We start from the raw sequence: 19,948 nt of genomic DNA on the forward strand, positions 1-19,948 counted from the left end.
TTACCTCCATCATTGTAAATATTGCTCTTCCTATCTATATTGAACTAATGTCACTCTTTGATGGCTGTGATGGTGATTAGAGGGCAGCCATAAAGCTGTACACAGCCCGCAAAGAAGCTTTTATTAAGGACGGGCTGCGCGGCTTTATCCATCAGTAGCACAGTATGACATATATGCACAGTCAATACTATTCTCCCAGTGACCCGCGTCCCCCCCAGTTATTGCTTTATCAGCATGTCTTTCCATTGGTGTTCTAAAATCAATCTATATTTGTAACATGTGAGGTGGTGATTATAACAGATGATGATTCCAGATGGCGGCCGCGTACAGAATATTTCTTATCAGCATGTGCGGCTGTCTTTTTCCAGCTATGGTTATTTGCTTATTTTGATAAGTGTTTTTTGTTGATGGCCATTTAAATTACCAGCAGCCATATGGGGTCAGCTATCAACATGAAGCCGTATAAGAAAGTATCGAAAGAAGGACGCATGCTAATACAAAATATAAAACTACACCTGTATATATATCTCAAATGCCTGACTAATGACACCAATGACCAGGTTATTAGGATGCACATCGCGGTAATGTTCCTAATTCCAGTTGTCTATAAAACCTAACCACACTGTGTGAATAGAATTTTATAAATCTGGCAATAATACCACCTTAAAAGGTTGGGTGACAACTGATATGGCCACCATTGCAGCGCATACCAACTTAAAAGGTTGGATGACAACCGATGTGGCCACCATTGCAGCTCATACCACCTTAAAAGGTTGGGTGACAACTGATACGGCCACCATTGCAGCTCATACCACCTTAAAAGGTTGGGTGACAACTGACACGGCCACCATTGCAGCTCTCATTGAGGTTCCACAGCTTTAATACACTCCTAAATAGCAAGTCTGTCTAGTTATGTCCTTACTGACCCATATCACTGAATGCAAAATAAGATTTGCATTCAGGAGAATGGGAGAACTGGGTGACAACCACTTTGCGGGCAGCAGTGGTAGCCATTGGGGCCGTCTCTTATGGAATGAAACAAATAGAACTTAGATGATTTTAAGAAATTCACTGACTGTATGATCTATGGCTTACCCTCGGGCACAGTCAAATTTGGAGAGTAGTTAGTTTGAACTGCCCATGTCACCAGAGCAGTGATGTGCACAACATGTTCCAGTATACACTGCACAACTGGAGTACTGCTAGTTTTGATTTTGGATCCCTACTGATTTCCAGAAAGAAAGATATCTAGAAAAATCAAACCCCTTTGGCACTGCCGAGATATTTTTAAACCGGACAGTGTGTTTAATTTCCCTGCAGCGCCACCACAGGAGAAATTAAGCATTACACAGGGTCCATTCAGAATGGGACAGGAAAGGTCCTCCAGTCCAAAAGATGCTCTCTTGAACAGAAGACCCACTCTATTAACCCAGAATTCCCTAATATGGTGTATGGAAATGGGTTTTCTAAACTGGACAATTCCTTTAAGGATTCAGCACCACTGTGCTGGACAGCAGCTACGGGCATCAGACACACACGCCTGTATTGAGCTAGTGGTAAGCCTATTGATTACTTGTCTTTTAATGGATTCACTTTCAGTGGTTTTCAGATGGCAAACAATGAGCAGCTCGGCCGCGCTATGCGACCCTCTAATCTATACTTGGAGGTGGCGTTTGATAATCGTACCCGGGCAACTAGACCGTATTATCCTCAGGTTATCTCAGCAAATAGAAAGAGCAATATCTACTGTAAAAATAGGTGTAATTTCCCAGCAGGCAGCGTTTTATATTACACAACCACGGACACGTATTCAGTATCGCCCAGAAACCACATGCTAGGTTGTATTATGATCCAGTGTCCTAGTCATATAGGGTTCTGTAATAAGTGACAACTAATATGGCCGCCATTACTACTACCAAGACAGGGGTTGTCACCCAACTTTCGAGCTAGAAATGTAACCAATCACTCACCATGTACTTTACTTTGTAGAATTTGTTGGTCTATAATGAGATTTAAAGGCTCGGTACAGCAAATGTCAGAGCATACTGTATGTGAAAGAAGTCTGTATAGGAGAGGGCGACAGGCTTGTTATTCAGGAAAGATGTATGTACAGTCTGGTATTAGTCAATTAGCCCTGAGCACTAATGATGGCGTTATACATGGCGGAGGAGCAGGAATCAGCTGGTAGATGTCAGCGTTCATTGTAGTGGCTTTCACCTTGGTCTATTACTGAAATAGAAGATTACTTAGTGGTGCTAAATGCAGTCTAATGATGTATGGGGGGAAAAACAATTAGGGGATAGATATTAGATAGATAGACAGACAGACAGACAGACAGATAGATAGATAGATAGATAGATAGATAGATAGATAGATAGATAGATAGATAGATAGATAGATAGATAGATAGATAGATAGATAGATAGATATGAGATAGATAGATAGATAGATAGATAGATAGATAGATAGATAGATAGATAGATAGATAGATAGATAGATAGATAGATAGATATGAGATAGATAGATAGATAGATAGATAGATAGATAGATAGATAGATAGATAGATAGATAGATAGATAGATAGATGATAGAGAGAGAGATAGATAGATAGATAGATAGATAGATAGATAGATAGATAGATAGATATGAGATAGATAGATAGATAGATATGAGATAGATAGATAGATAGATATGAGATAGATAGATGATAGAGAGAGATAGATAGATAGATAGATAGATAGATAGATAGATATGAGATAGATACATAGAGAGAGATAGATAGATAGATATGAGATAAGTAGATAGAGAGAGAGAGAGAGAGAGAGAGAGAGAGATAGATAGATAGATAGATAGATAGATATGAGATAGATAGATAGAGAGATAGATAGAGATAGATAGATAGATATGAGATAGGTAGATAGATAGAGAGAGAGAGAGAGAGAGAGAGAGAGAGAGAGAGAGAGAGAGAGAGAGATAGAGAGATAGATAGATAGATTTCCTAACTCCCATACATCATCTCTCCTTGTATCTACATTTAACCCTTCACATTCAGCTGACATGGTGATGACAGGAGCAGGGCTGCTGTATGGGGTGATGGGTGAGTACACAGCCTCTGATGCGGGCACTGGGGGTACATGGTGGGTATGATGTAGAGAGCAGTGGCTGCTGTGTGGTGTGCGCCATCGTGTGGGTGTGGTGCGCCTTGTGTGCGCACTCTCCAGCGCAGGAGCAAGCACAAGACACAGGCAGGCACAGCACTCACAGCCAGGCAGGCACAGGACGCAGCACAATGGCTTCATCTCAAGGAAAGAGCGACCTGCAGTATGCTGACTGGATGGCAAATCTACCCGAGAGGATCCACAGGCTGCCACTCGCAAGTTTAGCTCTTCCAGGTTGGTACTACCTTCCTATCTACAACTTTATACCATCCAGCTGCAGGTCATCACTTGGCATCTCCTGCACTTACCACTCTGATATCCATTCATGTGCATGGGGCTGTATGACTCTATAGGGTGACAGTATTTATATACATTTTATATTCATATTACATGCAGTATATAGTAATAGTGACTATATATAATATCTATGTATATGAGACACGTGGGTGAAGCATGCACAATGTCTACAGGTGCCTGACATAGAATATGTATATAGTATCCACATTTAAAGGGGAACTGCACAATAATGATCTAAGTAATCCTTCTACAAGTCCTATTAAAACCCTCCCCAGATATGTCTCAGAACCAGACCCATGTGAGGTGAAGTAGGGATCATGGGGATCAGACCTATTTCTGGACACCCTGTCAATCCCCTCTCCGAAGCCTGCAATGTCTCCTTACAAACAACCCTACATTGTGTTCCCCAGACTTTAGGTGAAGGGTCCCTTTAAGACCACTGGTGCTTTGTCCTTACATCAAGGTCTTTGCACCACTTGGGTGTCTAGATGAATTGTCAGGCTTGGAGATGAAGGATTTGCTATAGGATCTCACATATGAAGGGTTAAATCTTTGTGCCATGTTTAAAGTTTGGTGATATTTTTTGTTACAATGTATTTGTAAAATGATACAATGTATCACACTCTCCGGAATTTCCTGCAAAACTGATCACAGATGCCCCTCTCTTCAGAATCCATAATAAAACGCATGTGTGTGAACCGTGCCATATATGTGCCACCTGCACCTGGCATCATCTAATGGAGCGCTCTGAGTCTGGACCATCACGCGGCCCCCGAATCATTAATATTCTTGTCAAGTCTCTGCTAAATTGAAGTTTCTCACAGCACAATGTTAGGCACAAAGCAAAGGTTGCTGCACGGCATACGGGAGAAGAGGCTGCAGCTTTTATATCAGGCACCAGCCCAGAAATTAGATATCAATCAATAGGCTCAGCATGGGGCATTGACACCACCATGGTATCAGACGGGGGAGGGGTAGGGTATAAAAATCAACCATAATGTAAAAATGGAGAATAACGCGCGGGATTCAGAGGACGCCACTAGAAGTCGTCCTGAGCGCTGAAATGGACAATTTATGGCTGCGGAATTAATTCGATGTGAATGTATTGCCTGGAGATGGCCCTCGCTGTAACCCTTCACATGACACAGGGAATTGCTGACTAATTTGTAGGGAAGCGAAGGTTAAGAGAATACGTCGGGATTAGGTGGTATTGTCTCAGCGGATAACTAGTCGGCGACTATTGTTTGGGAAATAATGAGTTTTTAATGTGCGTGACTGTGATTTAACCCATACATTATACATGTTAGATTTGCTTTTTATGTAGGTTTTATTTTGGGTAGTGATGTTTATTATGTCGCCATTATATTACATTTACTGTTATTTGTACTAGTGTGCTGGTAGACAGTATGCATTATTAAAACCCTATATTTGCCCTATTATTATAACCACTTTCTACCCTATTTGACTCTTTATTGAAATGAGTACAAAAAAATAAAAGGTCGATTTTGCATTACCAGCTCTTTGCCGGGATGTGGGCATTCTCACCTAAGTAAATGAGTCCCTTCGCCATGTGTACCAATCCAATTTTACAGAAGAGTGTGACTATGAGAATAAAGTAGACACAACTGACAGAGATGGAGGAGAGGGTAGGGAAGTGTCTGTGTGACTGGGTGACCAGAGGCATCAACATGGCTTACTGTGATTGAGGCGATCGAGATCAAGAAGGAAGAGCAGCTCTGGAGCACAGATAGTTGTTCCAAGGAGTGAACTGTGTAGAGTAAGAGACCGGTTACATTCATGAGTGCGTGTACAGTTCTTTTCAGTGTCAGAAAATGCACTTTTTGGGATTTTGCCTTTATTTTATTACTATTATACTGTTGCTTTATACTATTATAATATAAAATCCTCAGCATTATTTTTAGTTTCTCCTCTGCTGCTTTTGTGTTGCGTTCATTCCAACTGCACCTGGCATTGTCCTGTAGTTCCACAGGAGGCACCAGCAAGAAAATATTCCCCTTTTCCAGTATTCCTTCATGCTTAAAGGGGTATTCCAGCCAAAAACATATATAACCTAACCAAGGGATTGGTTATAAATGTTAGATCGGTGGGGGTCCGACTAACATTCACCTCAGCAAAGAAAAATTTGAATAGAGCGACGATCAAGTATAAGCAAGATAAATGTTTGTGTTCCCCTTTATTTAATGCAACGTTGCCACTTAAAGGGATTCTCCACTTTGGAAAATCTCTTTTTATTAGAAGAGTCCACTGACCGTAATTCAATTCCTAGTGAGCAGAAGTAATCTGTAGGGGTTCCCATCAGCAAGTGTTCAATTTCCCTATAGTGCCCCCACAGGAAAAATAAAGTATTACAATATTCCCATTAAAATTAATGGGCGGTCTGTGTTATCCACGGTCATTTTGGGTCCTCCAGAGCAAGAAAGATTCTTTGTAGCCATTCTCCTCTGGTTAATAGACTAGGATCCTGAAAATACCAGGGGAAACTAGTGGAAACGAAGAATTTTCCAATGGGAAATTTGAAAATGGATTTTCTAAGCCCTTTAAGACAAATTATTACCTCCTACTGTTCATACAGCTGGTGATGGCACGGACCAATACTGACAGAGGGTATTATTCTGGGCACATGATATGGAACTACAGGACATTGCCAATGACAACTGGAACAGGCACAGCACAGACAATGCTGAGGGAGGGGGTGAATAGCTGGAAAATTTAGAACGTAATATATAGATTTTTATCTAGGATATAATATACAGGTGCATTATAAACCAGACGTCCTATGCTGCATCTCAAGGACACCAAGTACAGAAATACAAACACCACATTTCATATTGTAAGAAACGAGGACCGGAATCAGTCTGTTCTCTGAAAAAAATGCAGGAAATACAAATTTGTTATTGTATTTTTATGTCATTTTAGAGACGTTTTATATACAATGTTACGATTATTTTGATATTTTTGATGTTTACTTGGCGCTGGCACCAGATGTATATAATAAGGGAAGAAAAGTGAAGGCTGATGGGGAACGTAATGAATTCCTTTTATTTTATTCGTGTATTCATGGAAGGATAATTGCTGTTTATTAAATATATGGTAATAAGCTTGATAAGTGCGGAGCCCTGAAATTACCGCTAACAGCTGGAAGGTGCAGCTGCTGATTTATTTATTTGCTGTAATGTTTTTATCACGGAGTAGGATTCGTTTTCTGCTTTCGCTGGCTCCATTTTACATGGAATAAATGGAAAGCCGTTATCTCATGTGTCCTTGACAGCTGCAGAATTCATTTTTAATCAATTAAAAAAAAAATTTGAAATTTGTGTAGAAATATATGGAAAAGTTTCAGGAATTTATTAGAAGACGTGTGAAATCATGGAGAACATTTTTTTATTAGGTGGTGATGACCTAAATTTTAAGAAGTTGTCTCACCATAACGGAGCCGCCGCAACTCGAAAGACTTAACTCTTTTATGTCATAGGTGTCGGCGATAGTCAGGCATCACCTATGGCCCAAGAAATTCTGGAAATTCTCTGGTGCTGCTCCAAACATCGATACTAAATTTGCCCCTTAATAAATCGCGATATGACTGTTCAGGTTACACCAGTTGAAAGTACCAAATTTAGGCCACCAATGGGTTGAGCTGCAGTACCAGGCATAGCCACTCTCGTATCGATGGCCACTGTACCAGATACTGCCCCTATGTTCTGCTTATTAGGATAGGCCGTCAATGTAATATGCTGGAAAACTGTACATCAGTACAGTGCCCAAATAATAATGTCCCAGAACAATGCCAACCACAGTACCTTCATAACAATGTTAACCACAGAATCCCCATAATAGTGCCAGACACATTGTCCACGATAACATTGCCTCTTATAATGAAGACAGACATAGTACCATTTATTGAATGCGTTTTCCAGTTTTATATTAATAAAGATTAACCATTGTACAATAAGAAGTTGTGAAACTTTTTGGTAGACTTTGTTCTTCAATTCCTAACCATTTTCAAGATCTCTGCTTGCTGTTAGGCTGAAAATCATGTACAAATGACGCTGGTACATGGCTTGTAAGGTGTATGTATAGCTCTTTCTTGTAATGAGCTCTGAACTGAGCACTGGACATGATCAGGATAGGTTTTAGTCTTAGGGTATGTGAACACGTAGTGTTTTCAGGCGTATTTCGGGGTGTTTACGCCTCAAAAAACGCCTGCAAAAACGGAAGCAGAATGCCTACATACATCTGCCTATTGATTTCAATGGGAAATATGGCGTTCTGTTCCAACGGTGCGGTCAAAAAACTGCGTAAAAAGAAGCCCGCGAAAAAAAACTGCATGTCACTTCTTGAGCCATTTTTGGAGCCGTTTTTCATTGACTCTATAGAAAAACAGCTCTAAAAACGGCCGTATAAAACGCGAGTGGCTTTAAAAACGTCTGAAATTCAGCAGCTGTTTTCCCTTGAAAACAGCTCCTGATTTTCAGCCGTTTTTTAAGCCACTTGCGTTTTGGCAGTGTTTTTTACGGCCGTTTATGGAGCTGTTTTTCTATAGAGTCAATGAAAAACGGCTCCAAAAATGGCTCAAGAAGTGACATACACATTTTTTTACGTGGCCATTTTTCAAAACGGTTGTGTAAAAACACGCCCCGTCGGAACAGAACGCTGTTTTTCCCATTGAAATCAATGGGCAGATGTTTGGAGGCGTTCTGATTCCGATTTTTCGGCCATCTACAGCCCGAAAAACGGCCGAAAATAAGCCGTGTGAACATACCCTTAGGATGTAAACTGGAATGTTTCCATTTACTAACAGCAAGCAGAGATTTTGAAAATGATAAGGCTTCATGCCCACTTCAGTGTTTTCCTTCAGGGTGCTAGCCGTTTTTCTGACGGCTAGCACCCTGACCCATTCATTTCAATGGGGCCATGCACACTTTTTTTTTTCCGGTCTTGTTGCTCCGTTCTGATCAAAAGTAGAGCATGTCCTACTTTGGTCCGAGATTCTGTGACCGTGAGGCCCATGCAAGTCAATGGGGCCGTCAAAAAAACTGAAGGCACACGGAAGGCATCCGTGTGCCGTCCGTGTGTGACGGAGCCGTTGCCTAGCAACGGCTGGGCGGGCAGAAGTACATTACAGATATTACACTAATCGGCAGCCACTTGTCTCTATCAATCACTGATAGAGAAAAGGGGCTACTGATTAAAAATAAAATAAAAATCAGTTCATACGTACCCGGTCGTTGTCGTGGTGACGAGTCCCTCTTCTTCCTCCAGTCCGACCTTCCTGTATGACGCGGCAGCCTGTGATTGGCTGCAGAGGCGGTCACGTGGGATGAAGCGTCATCCCTGGAGGCCGGCCTTCTGACGTCATCCTGACTTGCGTGACCGCCACTACAGCCTGTGATTGGCTGCAGCGGTGATATGGGATGAAACGTCATCCCTGGAGGCCGGACAGGAGGAAAGTAAGTATGAACTTATTTTTTTATTTTTTATTTCATTAAAATTTTATTTTCCGAGCGCCGAGCATGGTTCTTCAGTGCTAGTCACTGTCCAGGGTGCTGAAAGAGTTACCGCCGATTAGTGTAGCCCATTAACTCTTTTAGCACCCTGTACAGTGGCTAGCGCTGAACAAGCCTTCTCTTTCAGCACCCTGGACAGTACCATGCTCGGTGCTCGGAAACACGGAGTGTACACGGGAGTGCACACGGAAATCACACGGCCGCTAAAACGGGCACACGGATCCGTCAAAAACGGCCGTGAAAACGGTGATGGAAGTGTGCACGAGGCCTAAGGAATAAGGAATTTAAGAACAAAGGATATTGAACGTTGCAGAACTTTTTATTATATAACGTATACATATGTCTTACGGAGACAACAACTTTCTTAAAGAAAGCCACCCCCTTCTCCGTCTGCGGACATACCATATGTGTGACCTGTGTAGCCAGACAGAGGCAAAAGCACATGGGACGGATTTGCTGCAGAAAAATTTCAGGTGAAAATCCACACCAAACCGTGCGGATTTTGGTACATATTTGTTGTGGATTCGCCTCTGAGGATATTCATGCGGATTCTAAAAGGAGAAAAATAAGTCAATGGGTTTAAAATCCGCAATTGCGTATTTTGCTGCGGATCTGCAGGTAATCTGCAACAATACATTTCATTTTGGATTTATTGCGGATTTCGACTTCCCTATTGAAGTCAATGAGGAAACCAGTGACAAATCTGGATTGAGAATCCGCACGTCTTTTCTGCTCATTTTAACCGCAGCGTGAGGATGAGATTTGTTCACATCTCACCCTCCACTGGAATACGCTGCAGAATTCTTGAGTATACGATACGTCACGGTAATATATTTGATTTGTGATGGACGTCAGATCCGTACAATATTTTATGCTTCTCTTTCATGTGCCATTGTTGTCATTTCTGCTCCCGGTTGTATGTCAGAAAGCAATAAATGGAGCAGAATATTCATCTCTTTCAATTATTATCACGCAGGATTCCTCTTACAAATGGAAATTGAAAATTGGCTTTCTGCCTGTATTTCTTGCTAATTTAGGAATTGATAACGGTAATGTTTAATGGATTGACTTATAAGGATCCTGCTAGACAGAAACGCTTCCATTCAAGACTTAATTAGCTTTTCTTATCCATTTTTGGAAGAAAAAAAAAAATAATAATATTTTATAAAATATGCAGAAGTCTTACCTCCTATAGATCACATTGTCCTCACCAGCCAAAACCACATTCAGATGTCCGATCGGGACCGTTTCTTTTATTTTTTCCCACCAGGTCCTTCTTTAGAAAAGCGGTTGTCTAGATGGTCCACGTTACACGTACCCATTGCTGGGACCACCAGAGCGGGTGCTGCTCTTCGTAGAAGGTAGTCCAAAATGGGGAACCTTCTTCTTTTGAATGAGAATGCCCTAATGGGGCTTTTCAAAAAGGGTTGTATCATTTGACTGGCACGGGTCTGGCTCCTGAACCCCCCCCCCCCCCCAACGTTCAGCTGATATCGCTGTGGATAGAACTGGGCCAGCATGTAATACATAGCTGAGCCCTCCAGAGTGGGAGAAGCGGCGCTGGTTAATGAGGGGGTCGGAAGAAATCCAAATATCTTAGTAGTACAAATGGACAGGGATTGTCAATGTGGGGCAAGCAAAACTAGACAGCCCCTTTTTATATAAATAATTCCTGATTCTCTATATTCCATTACAAGCATAGACTTGAAGATTTTCTCCTGAATATAAGTTTTCTACTAGGCTGGATTCACACGAGCATGTTACGTCCATAATGGACGGAACGTATTTCGGCTGGAAGACCCGGACCGAACACACTGCAGGGAGCCGGGCTCCTAGCATCATAGTTATGTACGATGCTAGGAGTCCCTGCCTCTCCGTGGAACTACTGTCCCGTACTATAAAAACATGATTACAGTACGGGACACTTGTCCTGCAGCGAGGCAGGGACTCCTAGCATCGTACATAACTATGATGCTAGGAGCCCGGCTCCCTGCAGTGTGTTTGGTCCGGGTCTTCCTTCCTTCCATTACGGACGTAACATGCTCGTGTGAATCCAGCCCTAGTGTAGAAACATTCAAGGTGTATCTAATCTTAACAGGATTGTCCAGTTTAGAAAACCAATTGTCTATTAGTGAATTCTGAGTTAATAGAGGGGGGTCCTCTGCTCAGGACCCTCATATCTTGGTCAGAATGGAGAGCGATTATAAAGAGCGTCTCTCGCTCTGTTGGACCCGTCCTGTCCTGTATTACACAGACAACACATTGATATGAATTGGCACTGTGTAATGCTTTATTTCTCCTGTGGTGGCGATGCAGGGGAACTGAAACGGCCTGTCCTGGGCAGTGTAAACGAGCACCAATCAACGAGACAGTTCGTTGATCGGCGCTCGTTTGCTCCTGTCACAAGGAGAGAGACTTTCTAATCTGTCTAAATAGGGATTGTCTAAAGTGGAGAACTCTTTTAAGAGTGACCCATTGACTTGAAGAGGGGAGAATCCCCATAGAAGTGGGCTGAGGTCAATTTAGCTGCCTTTAACATGTTCATTTAAATATATTGATACACAACACCGGCCATATTAATTTTTGGCACCTATCGTGTATCGTATATTTCTTTATATATAATATATGAAATAGCATGTGTCATGTATAGGCTGATAATACATATAGTACGTGTGTACATAGTAAATAAGAATAGCATTCACACCCGGAAAATTGCTGCCCACTCGTTGAATCTGGGCTGGGTTTCCTTTGCTGCCTACGAGAGTCCTTATAGTATTGAGCTTTCATTGTTCTATGTTTTGCTACGGGGCCCCATGAATACTTGTCATGCCTCTGTTGAACATTCATACCCCTAATGCCCATACAGACAAAAATTCGCACACATTTTGATCAAATTGTGTGATCCCACCTGCCATGACAAGGCGACCTTTATAAGGTGGAATGTGCTGATCGAACTTTTGCATCTCTCATATTTATTTATTTACATATATACATATATATATATATATATATATATATATATATATATATATATATGTGTGTGTGTGTGTGTGTGTGTGTGTGTGTGTGTGTATAGCTAAATACAGTTTTTGAGAAGTTAATGATGTTGTCCAGGATAGAAATACATGACGTTTTTCTTCCAAAAAACAGTGTCACACCTGTCCACAGGTGTGGCCCTGTTTCTGAAAGAAAGCAGCAAAATTTTTCTAAGCTATATAAATGCACATGAAATATAAACTCTCATGGGTGATGTAAATCTATTTCGCCTTTGCAGTCTTGTTATTGTTATATAGTTTCATATGATTTTATGACATGTAAAAAAAGCAGAGACTGAAAAGAGAAAAGGAAATTGCAAAATCGAACTTCTCACAATAGATATCAGTCACAATGTAATATTTAGACTACAACTTGCTATCGGACCATAGATCTCATCTCCGCTAAAATAAAATTCTATATATTAAATAAATGACTTTTGATTCACAGCTGAGCAAATATATCAGTTACATTATAGGAGAAGCCACTGATACTGTGTTTTCTGTTCTTTGTAGTCTCCTGTATCGATATTCCGCCAGCATGTTCAAGCCGTTTTTAAAACAGATTTATTTTTACAAAAAAAAGGGACCCTAACCTCAAAGGGGAAAAATCAAACTGCAGAAGGCCCCAATGCAAGAACGGTATATAGGCCCCTTGCTCTTGAATGCCCCCCGATTTCTTAGGCTGGGTTCGCACGACCTATTTTCAGGTGTAAACGAGGCGTATTATGCCTCGATTTACGCCTGAAAATACGGCTACAATACGTCGGCAAACATCTGCCCATTCATTTGAATTGGTTTGCCGACGTACTGTGCCGACGACCTGTAATTTACGCGTACTGCCTCGTCAAAGAAGTGAAAATTCAATGAAGAACAGCTCAAATTTACGGCCGTCAAAGACGCCTCGCATAATGCGAAGAGGAGCAATTACATCTGAAACGACGGAGCTGTTTTCTCCTGAAAACAGTCTGTAATTTCAGACGTAAAAGGCAGCTATCGTGTGCACATACCCTTACTAACAATCCACCAGTATTTGGGATCCACGAAATTCTTTAACCCAGTACCTCGCATACAATCTATTAAACAGGAGGAAGCTGCTTTTAGGGTGGCAGTGCGCCCCTTACCTACTGGGTCCCTGTGCAACTGTTTGTTCGCCGATGCCACCTCAGTAGTGGGATACAGACAGGTAGCTGTATATGTTGTCTGGATTATACGAAGGACTCCCCTTCACCCTAATCAATGGGACCATGTGTTGTGTGTTTCAATGCACAGCACACAGATGAGATTCACGCTTGTCTAAATGAGCCCTTATAGCAGAGGACTAACAAATCCCTTGTACTTCGGCATCAACCACCGTGTGAACTTGAGGCCAAAGCACTGTATGGTTCTTATTTGGCAGGATATGGCAGTATTTTTGAACACTGTATAGAGGGTATTATTTGGGTACTCTATAGCCTGATTATTTGGGCACAATCTGGCAGTATTTTGAATACTGTAAGGGGTAAGTATTATTTGGGTACTGTATCTCTCTTTTATTTGATCACGCAATATGACAGTAATATTTGAACAGTCATGTTCTGTTATTTGTGCACTGTATAGCACATTTTGAAGGAATTTTTGTAATCTTTTAAGATATTGTAGATGTACAATGTTCATCTTTTACCTGAAGCCTGGAATTTTTGTGTTATTCTCCCTTTTTCTGCTTCTGCTTTTTTGGGCCTCTTGTAGACTTTGTTCCGGCCATGGCTACAGGCAACCAATGTTTAGTAGTTTCGAACTACACCGCGTTCCAAATTATTATGCAAATGTTATTTTTCGCTGATTTTCCTAAATAGTCGATACAAATGACAGTCAGTATAATCTTCAAGCCATCAACCGTTGGCGTATAATGCAAATTTTATTGAACAAATCTCAGAACAGATTTTTTTTTAGAAGTAAAAAACTCAAAATGCACTGTTTCACATTATTATGCACAACAGAGATCAAAACATTTTAAAGGTTGTAAAGAGAACTACAATGGTAATTTGTTGAATTTGCTGCATCAGGAGGTCATATTTACAGAAATCAAAAGCTCTTTCAATAAAAAAAAACTTAGCAGGACAAGATACATGTTAACATAGGACCCCTTCTTTGATATCACCTTCACAATTCTTGCATCCATTGAATTTGTGAGTATTTGGACAGTTTCTGCTTGAATATCTTTGCAGGATGTCAGAATAGCCTCCCAGAGCTTCTGTTTTGATGTGAACTGCCTCCCACCCTCATAGATATTTTGCTTGAGGATGCTCCAAAGGTACTCAATAGGGTTGAGGTCAGGGAAACATGGGGGCCACACCATGAGTTTCTCTCATTTTATGCCCATAGCAGCCAATGACACAGAGGTATTCTTTGCAGCATGAGATGGTGCATTGTCATGCATGAAGATAATTTTTCTACGGAAGGTACGGTTCTTGTTGGGACATGGTGACCATTCACCAACCATCCACTACTCCATCCATCTGGACCATCCAGGGTTGCACGGCACTCATAAGTAAACAACACGGTTTGAAAATTAGTCTTCATGTATTTCTGAGCCCACTGCAACCGTTTCTGCTTGTGAGCATTGTTTAGGGGTGGCCGAATAATAGCTTTATGCACACTTGCAAACCTCTGGAGGTTCCTACACCTTGAGGTTCGCGAGACTCCAGAGTCACCAGCGGCTTCAAATACCTGTTTGCTGCTTTGCAATGGAATTTTAGCAGCTGCTCTCCTAATCCTATTAATTTGTCTGGCAGAAACCTTCCTCATTATGCCTTTATCTGAATTAACCTGTCTGTGCTCTGAATCAGCCACAAATCTTTTCACAGTACAATGATCACGCTTAAGTTTTCTTGAAATATCCAATGTTTTCATACCTTGTCCAAGGTATTGCACTATTTCAAGCTTTTCGGCAGCAGAGAGATCCTTTTTCTTTCCCATATTGCTTGAAACCTGTGGTCTGCTTAATAATGTGGAACGTCCTTCTTAAGTAGTTCTCCTTTGATTGGGCACACCTGGAAAACTAATTATCACAGGTGTCTGAGATTGATTACAATGATCCAAAGAGCCCTAAGACACAATACCACCCATGAGTTTAATTGAAAAACTAATAATTAAATGTTTATGACACTTATATCCAATGTGCATAATAATTTGGAAAACGGTGTATTAGGTATTTCTAATACCATTATCATTGACATCACCATTGTTGGTCAGCAGCCTGTTTCTGCGGAGAGGAAACACAACTGATAATACAGTGGCACAACGGCATACGGTTACTTCTTCTTGCCAGTCTCCCCTGTTGCAGTTCTCTACGTGTCTTCCAGAGACCACACCCTGAACTTGTTACTTCACACGGCCTCCACCTCCTTCACAACTTTCCTGCCTTTTTGTCAGACCTCTGTCTATGCCCTCTTGTATCCTCTCGGTGCTCTAGCTTTACCATCCTGCCGTAATCTCTAGGGACCTGTCTCTTCTATGTCGCCGACCCTACACTCAAGGGCTCAGTATTTCCAGGACACCGCCATCCAATATTCTACCTCTTACACGCCTGACAGGGACTTCTACCAGGAGATCTCCAGACTCTACCCCAAGTCTCGTCCTACACTTCCAGTCAGTCTAGTTTCAATGTAGACTTTCCACCAGGGCCCTGACTTTCAAGGGTTACCCACCCCTACCTTCTCCAATGACTATTCCAATAGTCCAGCCTTTCCTAGGGTTACAATCACTAAGCCACGTCTCAGGCCTACAGGGCAAACAATCCCCACTGCAGTGTTCCTCATAAACCCACCAATTCAGGAACCTCTATTCTGTACTAGGCCCACACTACAGACTTCCCATGGGGTTTAGCACAGTACCGTTCATCCAACTACTGGTCCCCACTTCCGAGCTGACAATCTCCACAACCCTAGCGGTCTCCCAAGAGTAGTCACTCCAGTTGGCAAATACTCTGCCATCGGCACGCTTATTCGATGGATCGCTCAGTACTCCGTCGGGCCACCCTCCTCCACAGTCTGCCTCTGTCAGCCCCAAACAACACAAGTCTCCCAATAGCTCATTGTCCAGTACATCCCTCCTACTCTATCATCACACCCCTGAAAGCCCTTACTCCACCGATGGCAGCGACGAAGGTCTTTGCCGCCTGCCACCCCCATGAACCTACGAGACAAAGCAGCAAGACAATACAGCACATCTACCAAACATCATTACACAAGTGTCATGGCAGTTTCTCAGCAACTGCACAGTACCAGAGGGGTTACGCAGGCTCTTAAGTACTAGTCCATAGGCTGTAGTCGGAGGGCACATAGTTCACCCTCCTTACACCTTTATTTGGGACCCTACACCCACATGCGATAGAAATGCTTGATATCATATGTCAAAGCGTCTCTTATCACAGCAATAAGTTCCATTACTTTTTTGCAGTTGAGTATATAAAATTACAGCTCAGAACTTCATCTCGCACAATCCCTACCCTATAATTATCCATTTGTGTTCATATGTGGGATGCATTGTAATCTATATTTATTAGACTCCAGCAGCTAAAGCCTCTATAATTTAGAGCTGCATGTAGCTGTAACTTGTTTTGCATGTCACTATAAAGCTGCGGAGTGAAGGGATGATGAGAGTTGGCTCTACTCCTCCTTTCATATTCGGAATTATGCATTTTCGAGCAAGAACAAAGGATCAAGGCGAGTGACTTTCTGTTATAGTACAGTGTTTTCTATTCAACACACACAGAGATCCCAGGAAAGAATGCAAATATATGATAAGTTTGAGGTTGCCGTAGCAACAGTCAGACTTCAAATAAAATTAACAAATGATTGGTAAAGTAGTATAAAAGAAAACACAAAATTTTATCTACTGGTAGGCGCCAATTGTTTTTTTTAACAATTTTCGCTGTCAGGACAATTTTCACACTTTTTACATACATAAATAAACCTGAATTATAAATGTTGAAATATTATACTATACCCCCATACCGATTTTCTGAAAGAAAACACCTCACATATTGTGAAAATGCCACCCAGCACTTTATACTCATTGGCGCCTTCATGCAATTCTTGTAACGTTTTGTAAAAATTGCATGCAAATTCATATTTGTGGCTAAAAGTGTGGTCCAAGCAGAGCCTAAGGGTATGTGCACACACACTAATTACGGATGTAATTAGTGTGTGTGCACATACCCTAAGACTCTCAATACCCCCTAAATCTAAACGTTTAGGATTTGCAGAGTTCATACATGTCCCTTTTATGTCTACATTTACATGCAGAAATCTCCACATAATCACCAGAACTGAAGAGGCCAAAAATCCCTGCAACTCCAGATGCCAATAGACATTCATGTGGAGTCAATAAATGTCCTAATTAGGTGCAGGGGGTAATTACATGTACAACTGCTCATGTTCTCACACCTGGAGTAGATGTAAATGACCCCCTAAATGTGACAGTCAGAGAGCACATATCGTCTCTCATTGGTAAGGAGGGTGATAACATGAAGAAAAGTTCCTGTATCTACCCCTGGGGTCAGTGAAGGCTGTACAGGGGGAGAGATGACAGAAACAGGCTGTGATCTTTCTTCCTGCTCTCAACTGGAGCTCCCCCTCCCACCACCTCCCCTACACAGACACAGAACCTGGCAGACTGTGCGCATACCACCATCGTGTACAGGCTAGGGTGGATTTACCTCAACCCTACAAATACTTTGACCGACACCAACTGAACTTTTAAACGTGGGTTGACACGAGGGTCGGCCACAGTTTTATTTATTATTTATTATTCCAATATTTTCAAAATAACTGTTTTCCTCTTATACCCGTATGCCAGCCCGCCTAAGGCAGGGCATGTAGGTCACTTCTTTTAATAACAAAATACCGCCACGAGGAGGATGTGCATCCTCAACTGCAAATACCTCCTCCTCCTCCTCGACCCCCGGTCAACCTGAACAAAGCCTCCTCCATCCCATCCTGGAGTCCTGACAAAAAGATGTCCAAACCAATATCGTTGAGGTGCACCCCATCTTGCAGAAGTAAACACCTGTTATCCCCTTCCAATTGCCTACTTAATAACCACTCCACCACCGGCTCTGACGTACCTGGAGACCCTGGTGTTTAACAGGCGCCTCCCCCTCTCAATGGCATGAACATCACGTGCACCTTGTCAATCCGCCCTGGGAATCACTTCGGACCAAACTAATACCAACTCTGAGAAATATGACGTGAACCTTTCTAGATCCGGCTGAATTAACGCTATCCGTTCAACTAAACGGACGGAACACAGGTCGTTCCCTCCAACATGGATCACCAGCACCGTAGGTGTTGCTCGCTGCCTGCTGATAGCTACCACTTCCGGCAATACCTCAAACCATCTCAGGCCTCGAACTCCCCTCCAATGAACGTCCGCTCCCAGTACGCCCAGCGAAAGACCTCCCGGTCGTATGGAAGCCCTCCGTTCGGCCCAAAAAACATATGAGTGCCCGAGGATCCATATTACGGGGCGAGAACCTGTCATTAACAAAACAACATTAATGTAAAATCAAATCCGGATGAATATAACCAGCAAAACATTCAGAGCGCCAACGCCCAATGCGGCGAACCTCGTCGTCGGGTAGGCCCAGTTTGCTGGCCGTAGTAGCAGCCCCGATGCGAAATTAATGGGTTCCAAACTCCTTAGGGGGAAAACCCGCACTGGATAAGGCGGACCTGAAAACCGCCGAAAACGGAAACCTAGTGAGAGGTTTGCCATCTAAATGAGATAGAAATTGGGAACCAGACAAGCGTGCCTGCGAACATTGAGCAATAGCCTGAACTGGGCAGGCCGGCCGGGTACGGGCCGCAGGGATACCCAACAGCCTTTTCCGAATATGTTCGTCTTAGATTTCCTTATGCGGAAATGGACGCCAGAGCTGGATAAGACAACATCGTTGATTAATAAAGCCCTTGGGTGGGTAGCTGACATGGCAACTAATTCGGAAATGCGTAGGGCACCGAAAAAGGCCAAAACAAAAGCCGCTTTGAATAAAGAAACTTCAAAAGGGGAAGAACAGACCCTGTAACAATTTTAGGAGGATGGGGTAAGAGACAGGGCGTCTGGCCTCCCGTCTAACCGCCGATTTCTTCCAACCCTTAAGCGCCTGGGCTATAAAAAAGGACTTAGTGACATCCGGCCAAGAACGCAACTTAAAGAAAAAGGCCAGGCCTGAAAGCCGTCGCTGCGCAACTGCTCCTGAAACTCCTCGCTCCAACAATTTTGACAAGTAAGACAACACATAAGATCTAAGGGTAGTTTCGTCGGGCCCCAGGACCCGCTCACCACAACATCCAGCCACTCGTTCCACGCCTTACCGTACGTCGCCCACGTGGATGGGGCAAGAGTTGATCTCATGAGGGGCACCAGCTGAGATCCAGCATCCTCCACAACGTATCCGGGCAGCTGGTCCCCACCATGTCCGCCTGCGGGCAAAGTGAACGGAAAACCTGCCAATTAAAACGCGACAAAGCATCAGCGACTTTATTTTGGACACCAGGAATATGACGGGACCTGAATTGTATGTTGTGTTGGGGGCAACTTAACGCCAGACGTCTGATCAACACAACCATGGGGGGGGGGGGGGAGAAGAAGTGAAGTGGTTAACAGCATGAACAACACTGGAATTATCTGACCAAAACACTACTGATGAATTAGACAATCTTTCCCCCCATAGCTCGATGGAAACTATGATGGGAAACATTTCAAGGAGCGTCAAATTTTTGCACCAGCCCCGGTCGCGCCAGGATTGTGGCTAGGGGGTCGTGCACCACGTAGGGCCCAGTATAGCACCAAAAGCAGCGCAGCCTGCTGCGTCCGTAAACAATTGAATCTTGTGGTTGGACCCTGGGGGTGCCGTCCAGCATGTTCGCCCATTATAATCAGATACAAAATT

At 42.7% G+C, this 19,948-nt stretch overlaps 1 protein-coding gene across 1 annotated transcript in view; it reads left to right on the forward strand.

Moving 5' to 3' along the window:
- Positions 1 to 3,110: 3,110 nt before the first annotated feature.
- Positions 3,111 to 19,948, forward strand: part of PLCXD3 (phosphatidylinositol specific phospholipase C X domain containing 3) — an 82,706-nt gene continuing 65,868 nt past the window's right edge. Inside the window, exon 1 of the mRNA XM_075842359.1 lies at positions 3,111 to 3,392. Coding sequence (XP_075698474.1) covers positions 3,116 to 3,392 — 277 coding nt within the window. The 5' untranslated portion in view covers positions 3,111 to 3,115. The remainder of the gene's footprint in view (positions 3,393 to 19,948) is intronic.

Source organism: Rhinoderma darwinii, chromosome 1 (assembly GCF_050947455.1).
Source record: "Rhinoderma darwinii isolate aRhiDar2 chromosome 1, aRhiDar2.hap1, whole genome shotgun sequence".
NCBI lineage: Eukaryota > Metazoa > Chordata > Amphibia > Anura > Rhinodermatidae > Rhinoderma > Rhinoderma darwinii.